The sequence below is a fragment of the Pseudochaenichthys georgianus genome, chromosome 3, assembly GCF_902827115.2.
Source record: "Pseudochaenichthys georgianus chromosome 3, fPseGeo1.2, whole genome shotgun sequence".
Classification (NCBI taxonomy): Eukaryota; Metazoa; Chordata; class Actinopteri; order Perciformes; family Channichthyidae; genus Pseudochaenichthys; species Pseudochaenichthys georgianus.
Window position 1 is genome coordinate 29,864,414 of NC_047505.1, and position 16,909 is coordinate 29,881,322.

General features: G+C 38.8%; 1 protein-coding gene across 1 annotated transcript in view; it reads left to right on the forward strand.

Annotated features, from left to right (window-relative positions):
• Window positions 1-16,909, forward strand: part of LOC117441035 (protein diaphanous homolog 3-like) — a 188,885-nt gene that overhangs the window by 47,516 nt on the left and 124,460 nt on the right. The window contains exons 13-17 of the mRNA XM_071206648.1: window positions 2,870-2,988; window positions 3,466-3,530; window positions 4,363-4,467; window positions 6,252-6,575; window positions 8,022-8,136. Coding sequence (XP_071062749.1) covers window positions 2,870-2,988; window positions 3,466-3,530; window positions 4,363-4,467; window positions 6,252-6,575; window positions 8,022-8,136 — 728 coding nt within the window. The remainder of the gene's footprint in view (window positions 1-2,869; window positions 2,989-3,465; window positions 3,531-4,362; window positions 4,468-6,251; window positions 6,576-8,021; window positions 8,137-16,909) is intronic.

Genomic DNA, 16,909 nt, shown 5'->3' on the forward strand with positions numbered 1-16,909 from the left:
GTCTAAATAGTTTTTCTTCATCTGCAATTTTATCATGGGGCTTATGACTGCCAGCAATGCTCATTTCTATTTTGTAAGCATAATAACAGCAGCACACACAAACACACCACCCTCCCCATGTTCTGTTCTTATTAACCATGGCATGAAAAACAATCTGATTTTTTTCATTTCGGCAGATAACCATCTGGATTATAAAACCAGTTAAATGTTATGTTAGATCTTTCTTTTATTTAGTAATGATTAAATATTATAATATATTCTCAAATACCGGCTTTGTGACTATGCAAGGCAGGCCTGTTCATTTTACAATTTACTAGCAATACTAGTTTAGGTAGTGTATCCAAAACCAAAAATACTTAAAAACAACAATGTTAAATAATTAACTGCCTGCCTTGTCCAATGAATCGCTGGGCCACTGTGGCTCAGGAGGTAGATTGTCGACCTCCATTCAGTGTTATGTCGACATAACACTGGGCAAGATACTTGACCCCAAATTGCTCCTGATGGCAAGGCCAACAGTGGGTGAATGTTCGTGAGGAGGTGGCCTCTTGTATTTAACCTCTGTATCTGTTTTAATGTGTGGGTGTAGTTTTTTAATGGGTGAATGTGGACTTGTATACGTAAAGAGCTTTGAGGGGTCGCAATGACTGGAGAAGTGCAATATAATATGCAGTCCATTTACCATTGACTAACTACATACAATAGTAACTTCCAAGGCCGTGGAGCATCTCATACTCGTACATGAGGCCTCATTACTTAAGTGGAAAATAGTTGTTTGTATGAAAAACACTCCAACATCTTATTCATCATATTTTCTACTTTCTGGAAGTGGTCCTTGGATGCTTTCAGATTTTGTACATGTACATCCCAGCAATTGGATGGATGTCCAACACATTTGTCAGTCTAATCTAAACTCTGTTGCTGTCCAACTAGGGAACTTTATATGTCATTAGAAGGAAACTAAGTCTTATCAAAGCTTTGTAAGTTGTAATAGCCACTATCAGATTGTATGGCCTAAGGCAGGGGTGTCAAACTCAATTTCATTCCGGGCCACATCAGCATTATGGTTGCACTCAAAGGGCCGTTTGTAATTTTAATTATATATAAATATACATATGTAAATATATAATATAATAATATATTAAATAATGTATTATATTACATTGTTGGCCCTGCATTGGATTATTATCAGTTCTGGTAATATCTTCCTAAATTACTACGTCTGAAAGCAGAAGTCTAGGGAAAATCATTGAAAGCAAATATTCAACAATTACACCTCTTGTATTGTATATTGTATTCTTTGCAAGCTCTTGCGGGCCACATAAAATGAGGTCGCGGGCTGGATTTGGCCCCCGGGCCTTGAGTTTGACACCCCTGGCCTAAGGCAACTATTATATTGATCCAAAGATTGTCCACGTATTGACAACCAATCATTATTGTTAGAATTTTAATTGAATTATTTTGGTCTTTTGGACCTCCACAGAAGCTTTGAGTGAAATAGATACACTCGGGTGTATGCATTCACAGCAACATCTTTTAAATTAAATTAGAATAGGCACCATGTTGCCTAACATTCATAACAAATTTAGATTATTGTTAACATGCATAGTTTAATGGCTTAGATGACTGCATATTTTCCATCTCATTCTCATACTTTGTGGTGTAGCTTTACAGACACTTTTTGTGAAGTTGGCTAAGTATTTCTCGGAAACATTTGCACATTTATGTTAGGCAGTTGCCCACCCTTGATGAAATTAATTATCTCTGTTGACACACAAGGCATAATTTCTGAATGTGATCCTTTGAATGCACTGCACCACTCCCCACTGACTGATGTAGTGATCGTTAGTTATTTTCTGCTTGGTTTTCTTGATGTCAAAAATATATAGTCCCCTCTTTTCTCAGGGGTCCCAAAGTCACAGCTTAATGAAAGGCTCCCAGCCTTGCATGTCATCTGTTGCATTATTATATCTTCTCTCTCTAACTGTGGCATGCCTTGGGTTATTCTGTGATCAACGCATTCGACAGAGCCATTTCAAACCATTTACCTGCATATATCGAGCACCTGGTTATACGTTGGTGTTGTTCCCATTGTTCAGCACCATCAAAATAGTGTTTGTAGTAAGATATACGTTTAGTAATTGTTTGACGCCATATTATGACATAATCAAGAGAGTTAGACTTTTTTTTTATAATTTATGAACGTTAATATTCTGAAATAGAAAACCAATGGAGTGCATACTGTGTATCTGTTTACTCTGAACACAACCTGTTTTCCTATTCCATCCTTTTTTCACCCCTTTCATTTTAAATTTGTTAAAAGTTTCTCGATTATTTTTTTTGCTAGCCATTTCCCTTCCCATTTATCATGTCGTAATATATTTCCTAATAGCTGGGGAGTGGTGGGAATTGGGGATTTGGTTTTAGAGAAAGGTGTGTGAGAATTCTGGATACTCCTGATTCTTGTGTCAACAGCGATAATGATGTCGTTTAGCATGTACAATCAATTGTGTCAGGTGGTTTCAATTTGCACCTGTCATATGAACATCAGGCTATGAATTGACTCACCGATGCACCATGATGGTAAGAGGTTCTGACTTGGAGCTTCCTGTTATGTTTTAATCTCTGATAGCTTTTACGCAATATCTGATTAGTTTCACAACATTTCCCACACCTTTTCACTTACCGTACTTAACTGCACTTCACTTCCTCTCCCACCCATAACTGTTCAATTAACAGCAAATTAATGTGAAATGAATACATCAACTTTAAAAATTAATTGAAAATAATGAAATAAAGTGATTTTTTTCATTCTGTGTTTTTCACATTGTCTCTCTTCACTCTTATCTCTCTTGTTCCTGACACTCAGGCCCCAGTACTTTAAGATCATTGAGGAGTGTGTGTCTCAGGTTGTGCTCCACCGCAGTGGCACTGACCCCGACTTCGGTTACCGCAAGCGCCTCGATGTGGACTTCAGTCACCTCTTAGGTAAGTCCCAAACGTGTGCCAGTCTCTTTGCATAACGTGTATTTACATTTTTTATTTAGTGATATAGGAGTTACAAGACGAGTGCATATAAGTACAGTGTCACATACAGTATAGACAAATTACAAGATATACATGGAGACAAGAAAAGAAAAACAGTGTGTGTGTTTGTCTCTGTGTGCGTTTGATGGATTAGACAAAAAGATAGTAATAAATTACATTTCATTTCATTCATTTCAAACCTTTATTTATCCAGGTGTATCCCATTGAGATCATTGATCTCTTTTTCAAGGGATACCTGCTCAACAACATTATAATTCAAATGATATGAGTAACAATATGATAGTCATGTATCCTGGGGGAAAGAAGTAGAAAGGGGTGGTGGCTGAAATCGGATAGAGGATTATGAATTAAATGTATCAAACATAACAGGTATTTCAAAACAACATGCACATTTTAATTTCATTTTTGTGTTTTCAGATGTGTGTGTAGATAAAGCTCGATCTGATGAGTACGAACAAAGAGCTTCAGAACTGGCACAGAAGGCAAGTCTTTACAAAGAAAACCACTTAGATTTTTGAACCCACTACATATCTACTACACCACCTGGCCAACACAAAGCCCAATTAGGCCTGCACATATTTACTCCAATTTGTTTTTACAAACAGCATCTGTTTTGACTGTGAAGTAAAGGTGACCATGGCAACCTCGGGGGGGCTTGTGTTTTAAGCTGCTGCATACTGTACACTTCTAGTCATCACTTAGCAGAAAATGAGTTTGAATTGCTATCTGATTCCTTTCTAAAAACCAGAAAAGTGAGCATTACAGATTAAGACACAATACTGGAAAATAATAAACACTGACTTATGATCTTAACATTTAAAAATTCATGAAACCAAACTCTTGAAATGCAAGTTACACTGTCTTTTTTTTCAGTCAAAATATTTGATCTAGATTTTTCAGTTATAGAATAGTTTGTAGCAGAACCTGTACTTCCCCTATCAATGTAGCAGCAACAACTTTTTTATTTTGGCCAGACAAAAACATGCCTGTGAGGTCAAATGGATTTGCTGCTGTGATTAATTGAAGTCTGGGAAGAAGTAGCAGGTTATAGATCCTGATTAGAAGGATGAGCTCACTGATTGGCATGTTTGTATAGTACTTCAAAAGGTTTCTATAAATGAACGAGTAATAGACAACATGTTGAATTTCAATCCGTAAATGAAGGTAATCAAGGTAAAAAGAATGTCGATTATATAAAACAAGTACATCCTTTAACATTAAACACCTTTAATGAGTACTGCTTATGTTAATTCCCAGTTTCATTAATATCAGCTCCTTCGTGTGACTTATCTGGATATCCGTTTCTCTTTTCAGTTTGACGAGGAGTTTCTAAACAGACAGGAGTCACAAGCTCAGCTGGTTCAGTGTAATGATAAAATAGCTGCACTCCAAGCGGAGCTGCTGGCCTTCCGCTCTCAGGTAAATTACCTTTATTATATATTTTCAATGTCATTCTTTCATTTCGAATCCCCCTTAAATCTACTATAGATTTGCAATTACAATTTCTTTTCTTACTTTCCTTTATGAGATGTTCTTGTTATTTTGGGGTTTGTGGTGTTTTTATCCACTGGAGCCTGCCATTTCAGTTGAAATGAAGGCTCTACGGGCCCGTCGAAACTAAGTCTAATGAGAATACTGACCAGTCCTCGATGTTGGCTATTTCTGATTCTCTGATCTTTATCCCATAAGGGGAAATTGTTCTAAAAGCAATTTATTCTGACAACTCCCTTCAACCTCACTACTGGGCCTCTCTCCTACCCGCCAACACCCCAGAGAGTTGCTCATACGCCCTGGCACTGCAAGATAACTCCAGGCTTTGAGAGAAGGAGAGAACTTCCTTTTTATTTTCCTGATAATTTTTCAATTTGAGTGAGCACACACAGAATGAATACTCAAATAGCACCTTGGTACAATATACGTTGGGTACATCTAGCCAATGCGAACACACACACACACACACACACACACACACACACACACACACACACACACACACACACACACACACACACACACACACACACACACACACACACACACACACACACACACACACACACACACACACACACACACACACACACACACACACACACACACACACACACACACACACACACACACACACACACACACACACACACACACACACACACACACACACACACACACACACACACACACACACACACACACACACAGTTTGTCTTGCTGTCTTTGTCAGTCTTACTCTCACCAGCACACACTCTCACACACTTGTGAATTCAGAAAAGGAGTTCTTCCCTCTAGAGGCGGTGGCAGAGTAAGGGCCCAGGGCTGACCTTTAGTGTGCGTCTTTAATCTAAAACTGGTGCATGGATCAATAAGCCATTTGCTCCCTATGATACAATTTACGAAACTTTGTAGCCCCGGTTATAACATTTGATTTTCTGGCTTTGGGAAAAAAACAAATCATGGTGGGTAAGTTCTGGACAGAGTCTGGATGGTTTACGAGCGTTTGGCCTGTGCTGGATGGTTGAGAGAACACGCCTCTGTTATCCGCACCACAGTGGTGTTAGCGAGGACACTTTATTGTGCTGTTGTAGTTTCTAGTTAGTCTGCTTCCATTTTTTTCTCCCCAGTTTCAATCCTATTCCCTGTTTTTACCTCGCACTGTGGATTCACCTTTTATTTTATTGATCTGGGGAAGGGTTTCTTGAGCACTGCTCCACACTGCATACAAATCTATGGTAATCACCACAAATATTTTGTAATGAAATAATATGAGCAGGAATCAATAAAAATAAAATCTTTCTATGAGGCAAGCAAATTAAAATTGACCTTCCAACTAATTAAAAAACTATATTCAAGCCTATTTAGCTTTGTAAATGCTGTGAACATATTTATCCAATATGTTCAGTTACACTGGAGGCGATACTGCAGTCCACATCACCAAACCATCGTGTTATATCGACATGTTATTTATTTATGTGGAAATGTATTTACAATTTACATACATAGCGAATATATATATCAAAAGAGAAAGAGAAAACATGGTTCTTCACGTATTACCAGTGCAACAGTAGTTTTAATAATTTTAGATTTGGAGTTTGTCAGTGGAGTTTCTGGAGCAGTATATTATATATATTATCTCAGCGTCACACCTTGAGTAAAATGAGCATATATTTGGTGTTTATGTTCCCACATATTTTCTCTTCCTTTAGTTTGGGGCTGTACCGGTGGGTCTGTCCCCCCCCCATGTTGGACAAACATCCTGTTCCTCAGCCCTTCAGTCTGGGGCTCCGTCGCCTGCTCCAGCATCTGGGGCACCACCTCCCCCTCCGCCGCCTCCTCCGCCTCCTTTACCTGGATGCCCTCCCCCACCTCCCCCACCTGGAATGCCTCCTCCATTTGGTGCCCCCCCTCCACCCCCTCTAGGGTTTGGGGGTGGTCTAGGCTCCCCCACTCACCGTGCGCTGCCTTATGGCCTCAGGCCTAAGAAGGATTTCAAGCCTGAGACCTCCATGAAGCGCCTCAACTGGTCTAAGGTAACACTGCAGGGTGCTTTTAATATTTAACCACCCCTATTTTTATACAATGCAGTCTGTTACGCCACGAACTAAAGCCTCAAATACTTTGGAGTCAAACCGATTTAAATGTCTTTGAATTGAGTTGAGAGATTCATGATGCTGTTGGAGAATAGTGAAAGAGAAATGTAAAGTCTTTAATACAAAATAAATGAAAGAAAAACTAACAGAGATAGGATCAATGGGTATGTATTATAAACTGAGACCTTAATTAAATTAAAAAATATTAACACTTTACATATTTTTCTAATCGTTCTAAACCTAGATGAAATTAGAGCTACAACATTTAGCCATTTTAACCTCTCAGCCTTCCAAATATGGACACTTCCTGCACTTTGCTGCTTTACGTCATACATTTTGACACAAATCAACACTTCACTAAAAAAGTAAAGAAAACTAACTCAGATGTTTTATTTATCCGTAGGCTATTTTATCTTATTGGACTCCAGTACATTTAGGACATGTGTTTTCTAACTGAACACCGGCGTTACAGATATCTATTTGAGTGATCTTCAGTATAATGAGAGATATTACAGACTGTGCTGAATTATGCTTAATAAAAGGTTTGCAACAAGAAACTGAGAATTTAGGCCAGGTATTTATAGGGGCCCTTTTCTCTGCTCTTTGTTCCTTTGTTACTGATTTTCTTTGGCAGAGCCTGAACAGTACAGATGTTTTTCTAAGAACTAAATAACAAGTTTCTTCCTCGCTGCCAAGAAAGTGATAATTGAAAATAACAGATGATCAGATGCTGTTTTCAGAGCAGCCTTAGTGCTACCTCTACAGATGTTGTTCTCTGCAGTGCAATAATAGTTCACATCACTAGTGATATAAAATTGTGATTTGATTAATAATTAAATATCAGATGTACTGGTGTTCGGCAAACTAAACCATATGCTTGTAATTTCAAAGTGACATGAAAATGACCTGTTCTATGGCACAGCTGTATGAGACCCCCACATATGTTTAGGTTTGAGACAATGCTGTTCAGAAACTTCTTAAGTATTAATACTTCAAACTTTCAACTCTATTTGGAGCTCAGCAAGTTTTGGAGAGGAGCAACTATCATTTATGATGAAAGACCAGTGACAAAACTGCTTTTGGCACAAAACTCGATGATTCAAACTTTAATACCGTCTTATCTTGACTATTGCCCAGCAGTAATAGGTTGGCGACACTTATGTACTACTTTTTAGTTTTAACCACATTTTAGGAATTATTAAATTGTCTGGAGCTTCTCTGTATGTATGTATATATGGCCTATATCTTTAAAATGTACCCAGTATCTGATTCAAATGATGGCTTTCCATTATATTCACTTTTACTGCTGTAGACTGTATAATCTGAAATACTTTTAGTATCCACAAGTTACTCAATGATCTGAAGCGTGTGGATGTTTGTTTTCAGATTCGTCCCCAGGAAATGTCAGAGAGCTGTTTTTGGGTGCGGGCTGATGAAAACCAATATGCAAAACCAGAATTACTCTACAGAGTTGCTCTCACTTTTAGTTCACAAAGAACAGGTCAGTCTTCATTTATTAAATGTCTGTCTGACTGCTGCTCTTGTATTTTGAGTCAATTTGGTTTTGTGTTTTAACTTATAATTGCAACACATTTCTAAAGCAAAGAGCAAAGAACTTTACTTTTACAGAAACCGTTGAGGACATTTCCAAATCCTTTTTTCTCCTACATATTTGTGTGACTCTACTCGGCACCTCCTCTTTTCTCTCCTCTTCACTTTCTCTTCTGTATAACTTTGACAAACTTTCCGGGTCAAATGTGTTGCTCTGAAAGAAAATGGCAGGCTTTCTCATTTGAGATGTAAAGGTAAAACAAGGAAGAACAATGTGAGAGCAATGTGGAATTGCATGACAGAGATACAGGCAAGTCTGTGAGAGTGTTTAGCTACCCTCTGGAAAACAGTGTTTATTTAATATCCCTTTGAGTGAATGGATCGTGAGTTATGCATGGTGGAAGTCATCACTTACTTGGTATATCTGGAGTTGGTCCAATTTCAGTGAGCTTAGTGTAGGTGCTGGTCTTATTAAGTTAAATTAAATGTTGCATTAATTTGAAAGAAGCCTTGGCTAATAACGTCCCTGATGTGTTATTTACATTTTCCGGTGGGACAGATTAAACAAAAATATTATTAAAAGCATCACTGCATGATCTCAACATCAATGTTATATTTTACTAGTATTTAAAACTATGCGCTGGAAAGTACAACTCATGAACTCATCAATTCATTGAGTAATATTGAGGCAGTTAAACATATGAAATATGAATGTTCTATGCTTTTATCTATTAATTTAGTCATAAATTGCCGAATATAGTTTTTCAGCACTGGCAAATGAACTCAAACAGGTCATGCTTTAACTTTTTTGCCGCTTCATACAATGGGAACATTTGCACAGTATGAATGTTTCCATGACTTATGAGTGTTTCTCACTGATAACCTACGGTCTGGGTTGGCCCACCTCAGTTTCACAAAGAACTATATAACACATCTCAGTGGGTGGGGTCTGCATCCGTCCAGGGATACAATCAGCGGTTTAGAGACATAGAGGATTCTCTCCCTGGTGAGCATTTTTGCACGCAGTGGTGCGCTGACAGTGAGCTTTACAGCAGCCCTCCCCCGGACTTCCCAGCATCCCTAGAGCTAGACATATTGCTCGCTGCCCTCTCTCACTGCGTAGGAGAGGCGGCAGAACGCATGGCGTAACTGTCAACCAGGTTAGAATGTGCAAAGGGTCTGGGGCGAGGTCTGAGACCCACCCGCCTGCATTGTAGCTGTTGCTTTGTCTGCCATATCGTTAATCATCACCATTCATATCCAAACAACCAATGAGTACAGAATTGAATGTTGGCTAGTGCATGACATTTATTTATCAACTTTTTCATATTGCAGTATATTGCAGGCAAAAATGTGCAATGTCAGTTTTTGCCACGATATTAAGCAATCATGGTAATACGTTTATGTGGAGAAGTGTTGAACAACAGTAGTGACATAACAGCCTACTCTATCTGAATAGACTACATATGTATGTCTCACATCTCAGGTCTGACGTCACCCTTCTTAGCAGTTTAAGTTATCTCTCTTACATTTTAGTAGGCTATATCCCCGGTGGTATCGCTCCACCTCGAGCGATAGCAGTTCTTTGTTAGTAATTCTAACGGAGCACTTATATACTAATAAAGGACTGGCTTATCTAAAGCCAGTTGAGTAGCACTTGAAATACTTGGCTCTATGAAACTTGATGTACTTATATGATTCTGTTTTCTTCAAGGTTGTGTCTTCCTGGTCGAATGTACTTATTGTAAGTCGCTTTGGATAAAAGCGTCAGCTAAATGCAATGTAATGTAATGTAATGATAAGACACCATACAGTTACATTCTCACACATTAGTATTTCTGGCAAGATGTGTAATACTCATGTACAAGGTTGTTGGAATGATTACAGCTCCAGCAGGAGGTAGCATGATATGTTATCAGTCTTGTCCTCTCCTGTGCGGGGTCTATTAGTCCCTTCTCTGATGATTTATTCACGTCTTGTGTTTTCTTCCTTGTCTTGTCACTGACTCGGCTTACTTATGCCAATTTGAATTATTCATCCAGGTGTTATCTACCTGTCACAACTCTATGCTGGTCCTCTCAAGGCGCAAAAGTCCCCCCCCCCACACAAGCCAGTACACCCTTGCTTCCTACCATCAAGGCGTTGAATAATGGAGGCAATCTAAATGGCAAACAGGTAGACAGTGAGACAGTCAAGCAGGTGTTCTCCGGAGAGGACAAAGGAAGGATGTCCGCCAGCAGACAACTGTATTTCTCTGTAGGGGTAATGACCTAGATCCTCCATATGTTTGCACACAGCATTTTGTTTGACTGTAATCATGAAACGCATCATCATAAAGAAAGAGTCACAGCAAAGCCCTTCTGTACAGGAGAATGCTAGCCGTCTAGTTTGTTATTGCTCATAGGTAATGCATTTTAGATTTGCACAGACAAAACATGAAACATTTGTCTAAATCCGACTTTTTCTCAAGGTCTGAATCCATCCACGTAGTTTTGTTCCTCCTTGATCCCCCCCCGTCCCAGAGGAGGTTGTACAGCAGCATGACTGCTTGCCTCAGCCTTTGAACACGGTTGCTACTCTTGCTGTGTGTGAGTGAGAGTGCATGTATGTATACGTGCATGTGGACTTGTCATCTTATTAACTCAGCCATGTAGCAACATGTTTCATCTCACTTAAGAGCAGAAGCATCTGGATCAGCATTAAACATTAAAAAGAACACGGTATGAAACAGCATTCACTCAGTTTTCCCTCTTAAATATTCATTAATATCCCTTGAAACGTCCGTATTCTTTCGTGATGTTTGTGCCTCACGCTCCTGTTGTATAAGAGGATCCCTTCCTTCCTGTACACACCGGCTGAGTTTGGATGGGGATTTGTTGAACAGTTTATTTTGAAGCCATCACTGGTGCATTCTGTCAGGCTGAAAACTGATCAAGTGTTAATAAAAACACTGTGGTTTTATTTATTGTTGTTATTCAAAAAATGTTGAAGGAAACCTGGAACTCCACATTTAATTAGAATTTATATTACTGCACTTGAAAACTAATATTTATTTGTTATTATCCATTTGGCTCCTCTGTTTATCTATTCAGCGTGGGATGTTGGTATTTGGACACTTTAACGCATCCCCTCAGTGAGCAAATTGCAATAAATGGTTGTTTTTACTTCGAGCAGCAGGTCAGACTGAACAAAATTTAATTAGACCACCAAGCTGAATAATATGAATTTATTTTCTGTGCTTGTCTCTCAAGTCCCTGCTCTTTAGCTGTATATTTTGATGCAAATGTGCTGTCGTAATCAATACACTTCAATGGACCATTTCAATTAAGGACAAAACATTGAGACGCAAACTTTTTAATGTTTATCAGTTTGTGTGTTTTCAGTCAAATAGAGCAATTGCAGAGTTGCTTTAAGGCCCTGTCACACTGTCCCGAAATTGACACCCGATGGACACACGATAAAGGCCCTGTCACACTGTCCCGAAATTGACACCCGATGGACACACGAATATGGAATTGTGCATTTCGCACGAAGATGGCCCCGAACCACACACGAAGGCAACACTACTATGATACTGTACTGATATCTTCAGACTTTGTTCTTTACTTTATCCGTCTTTATATGTAGAAAATATTACGTTTTCTCCGTAATGTTGTTTCCATAACAACAACAATTTCCTGTCAACTGTCCTTCAAAATAATATATTATATCCTTTTTAGTTTCACAGAACACAAATAAAACAACCCGATGGACACACGATAAAGGAAATGTTCAAATTCGGCTGTGATCGTAGCAACATCGGGCCATTCGTGAGGGCATCTTAAGCCATCGTATGACCGCCGGTGGAGTTTCTCAGCCTCCGGCAGCAACTTCGTGAGCGGAGGCAAAATCTTTGGCATGCCAAAAAATTGCCGAAGGACCTTGCGAAGGTTCATTTTCGTGTTGAATTCGTGTGTCAATTTTGCCCTTCGTAAGGCCATCGTGAGGGCATCTTGTTATCCTCGGTGCCATCGGGCATTCGCCCCGATCAGAGTGAGTGTGAATGCACTGATGATAACACGAAGATGACACGATTTGACAAGATGCCCTCACGAGTGCCTTACGAAGTTGCCGCTCACGAAGTTGCTGCCGGAGCCTGAGAAACTCCACCGGCGGTCATACGATGGCTTAGATGCCCTCACGAATGGCCCGATGTTGCTACGATCACAGCCGAATTTGAACATTTCCTTTATCGTGTGTCCATCGGGTTGTTTTATTGCACAACAAAATCATGTAAATATATTATGTAAATAACCCAATTTGTGTTCTGTGAAACTAAAAAGGATATATTATATTATTTTGAAGGACAGTTGACAGGAAATTGTTGTTGTTATGGAAACAACATTACGGAGAAAACGTAATATTTTCTACATATAAAGACGGATAAAGTAAAGAACAAAGTCTGAAGATATCAGTACAGTATCATAGTACTGTAACATAATTGTTTTTGGTACTTTCATTGCAGTTGTATGTCTTAAATGTAATGTAAATATTGCCTTCGTGTGTGGTTCGGGGCCATCTTCGTGCGAAATTCACAATTCCATATTCGTGTGTCCATCGGGTGTCAATTTCGGGACAGTGTGACAGGGCCTTTAAGCACAGGAGAAGCAAAAGCCAATTTTGAGAGGAGGATACATTTGCAACCTTGAATGGACTTTATAATGTCTGCTGGTGGATGTTGAATTATCAGGTAAGCATTTGAACAGTTGCTTTTCATTTGGTTTTAACTGGGTACTCTCATTCTCTTTGCTTGCCTTTTAGCTTTTACACTATAACACATCTCTTCCATACCAGGTGTCTTTTCTTTGGCTAACTATTTTGCATGGTTGTTCTAAAAAGTTGTATCTTAATGATGTTTTTCCCAATGCTTTGAGGTGAAAAACAACTGATGGGCAAGATCAGTTCCTTTTTATTGACTTGGCTGAAACAACACTTAACTATTGGGCCTCAAAAAAAGAGAAGAACAGATCAATCGATTTTGTCCCTAAATTGCTTTTCAAGTCCATCAGACACAGTCAGCAAAAAAATAGAGAATGTGAGGTAATTTTACATACACAGCTCTTTTCTTTATTTCTTTATGTCTGTTGTTGGTCAATTTTTATCAGCATCTCCTTGCTTGGTTTCACCTTTAAAGTAATTGCGTCCTTACAACAAATATATCACCTTGACACAGACTTGTCCTCTTTCAACTTCTATTAGATGTGTTTCTTCCATCCTACCTCTAACTTTTGTACTGCCAGGCATTCAACACTTAAGAGTTGATGAGCCTTTGTAATTTGTCATCAGGCTGAGGAAGCACTTCTGTTCAGCAGTTGAGGTCAACTCAATGTTCTCTACTAAAGCAATATCCTCTAGACAGGAAAGCTCCTCAAAGTAGTAGTACTAGTAGCTGCAGTAGTAGTTTCTCTCGCTAGCTTCGTATTGTGTCTCTTTTATGGCCAAACAGGGTAACCTCAGAGCTTCACTACAACTCAAATCATTCCACTGAATTGTGAGCGTGGATTCAATAGTGATTTATTTTTTTAATCAGTCAATTCCTTCGGTTTTTCTACCTATTTACAATGTGAGGGCATCTATATGCAACTCGCATTAAAGTAAGTATTCACTATAAACAAATGACTTTTATACATTAACAATGGTAAACACAAATTAAATGAACACCAGAAAAGGAATATCAATCTCAAACGTAAACAACAATTTGATGCCTGTTTACTTTAGAAACTGCAAAGGTAGATGTACAGTACTATGACTCATGAAAGCATCATTTTAGTTGATTAGTTCATTTTGTGCTGTTTGAGAAGTATGCAGTACATACTATTGCAATGTTTAAAAGACCTAATCATTGAATTTGAACGGATATGGTTATCAAGCCTAAACTAAAGCTGAAACACAGTGGGTTATAACTTGTTTGTTTTACTTGACCATAGTTTAACATTATTATGTTGCTTTATTAATGCAGACAATACTATGTGTCATTGCTAAATCATATATAAATGATTCTGGTGTACGCTGCTTACTATTATTAGACATCCTGCTACTTTGCTTTTAACCACACCAGTACATTTTAGCCTCTTAACTTGAGTAAGTGTGTGTTTCTCTTGAATTCTCTCTCAATTTCTCTTGAATAGTTTTGATTCGTCTCCTATTCTTATTTTACTTGTACATACTTATGATTACTATTGTTGTTGTTTTTTCACTTCCCTATCCATCTATGCTCATGTCTGTCTTTGTGATGCTACAACACCTTCATTTCCCCCTGGGGATCAATATGGCTAATTTAATATTTCATAGTACAACAATAAGTAAAGCCACACACTTAATCAGGTGCTTTTGGTTGCTATTTACCTAAAGGTCAAGCAACAATACTCCCTCTCTGAAATAACACATTCTCACCAAGGTGAGTGGTTTAGTACCTGCTGCAAGGAGAAAAGGTTCTGAAGAGACGGGGATTATATATCAAGTCTAATTGTGACCTGCTACACTGAATCAATGCTGCTGGTCAGAGAGGGTTGTATGTTGCAGCAGGAAAACAGTGTTGATTTCCTATTTCCTCACTCATTAAAAGGAAAGGCACTCTTCCCGTGTTGTCAATTATGACAACTAAATGAGCTGTCTGTGTGTTCCAGCCCGCTCAAATGCTCTATTCAATAATACCTACGTGCACAAACACGCACCAACACATTTAGGCTTATGAAGACTTTTTTTATCCATTTTGCCAGAAAAAAAAACCCCAAACCGCATGATTGTTTGCTTCTACTATTGGCCCGATGTAGTTTATTTTCTTTGTAACTAATATGCATCTCAATATTTTAGACCTAAAGGCCACCCCCTTAAGGTGATTTTGTTATATAATATAACTAAGTTAATCAATTTAATATATTAAGACACGACTACAGGGTGCATTGTTTCATTCATGGTCCCCATAACATACATTACTTTATGTTCATTTTCCCTTGGAGCCACCAACAGGGGAACATTTTAGATTGAGTTAAAGGTCTGGACAAGATAGACTGCCATAAGATTTGAGGCATAAATGAATGTCCCCACAATAGGAATCCTAATTATTTAGGTGATCACCTGACCTTATTTTTTATGAAAATATCTCAACAAAGAATTACCTTGATGCCCAAACCATAGATGTCGGTAAATAATAGTTTTCCTCTATAGTGATGAGTTGCTTTTGAACTTGAAGCTAAGACATGCACTCCCGCTATGTTGTTCTTTTGTATCACTTTCTACTTTCCCCTTTCTGTCTGCTCTCTCCTATAACACAGCTGCTGTTCTCCGAGAGCCGATGCATGCAAGTGGACAGCTTGCTTTGTGAAAGATGAAACATCTGGAGAGTAGTTTCTTTCTCCGCATGCATTCACAAAACACTACAACTTTTGAAAGCTCGCAAAATAGGAGACTGGAGTGCGTCTGTGTGTAGAAGAGGGAACGTCAGGAACTCATCAAGTCCCTCACTGCTTCAAAATTACCTTTTGAGGTGAGCCATTTCAGGCATGTTGAAGGCGCAGTTTGAAGATTTATTTTTTCCCTCACGAGGCAGCCACACATTTGGAATTCCAGAGGGAAAGAAAGTATGTTTAAAAGAGCCACTAGTACCGCTGTTGACCCTGCTGCCCCTTATTGTGCTACTCAAACTACGGCCTTTGAAAGCCTCTCACTAAGGCGGAAGGGGTATACACACACTCATATTTAAATATACACAGCATCAAGTCACCCTCAGCTCAGAAGATAACTCTGCATGTCCTTTTTTTGTTTAAGCTATTTTGTTGTAACGCAGTGGCAGTGCACACAGGACGGCTGTAAGTCTGAAAACACTGTTTATTGCACACAAAGTTATCTCAGTTTATATTCTGTATGAAGCATTCACACAGAGTCAATGAATAATTGTCTCCATCACTCATGATGTGATTGTTTCCTATCATGTTGAGATTTTAGGCATGTGGCGCAGTGGATTAGTGCGTTGGTGTTCGGATTAGGGGACCACAGGTTCAAACCCCACTGCAGTCAGCATGTCGTTGTGTCCCTGGGCAAGACACTTCACCCCAAATTGCTCCTGTGGGGATTGTCCACAGTATTGAGTATGTCAGTCGCTTTGGATAAAAGCGTCTAACAAATAACATGTAATCTAATGTTATGTCATGTGTGTTAATATTTGTGAGTGAGCAGGATTTCGTTGCAGCTGCAGAAAGTAGTTTGTCAAAATATGGACATTGTTATGTACCTGGTCTGAATGTGTTTTAACAGCAATTCAGCCACTGTTTGAATCTACTACAGTAGGACGTGCTAACACATCTGCTAGAAGGCTTAGTTAAAGTTCTACTTAGGCCTTTGAGCAGTGATCACATGGTGAAAAAAAGGAGGTGCTATGACAGAAGTCATTTAGCTTTCAGGTTGAGTATAAAGTCAAGGGTTAACTGAAGTTAATCATTACATCCACGAGTGAGGGTTGTTTCATTATGATTAATAATCAGATTATAAATTAAGCATAGCTAATGATGCTTCAATGTCTGCCTTTGAACTCTTAAGCTTTAATATGTTCCCTTGACATCCGAGGGCTTTAATTGCAGTCTTTGTGGTAACTGTCTCTGTGTATAGTGAGGGTGGAGAGGAGTCCTTCCTCTTCTTAGAGCTTCATCAAGGAACTTCAAAAGAGAGAGACCTGAGTGTGGCGTAAG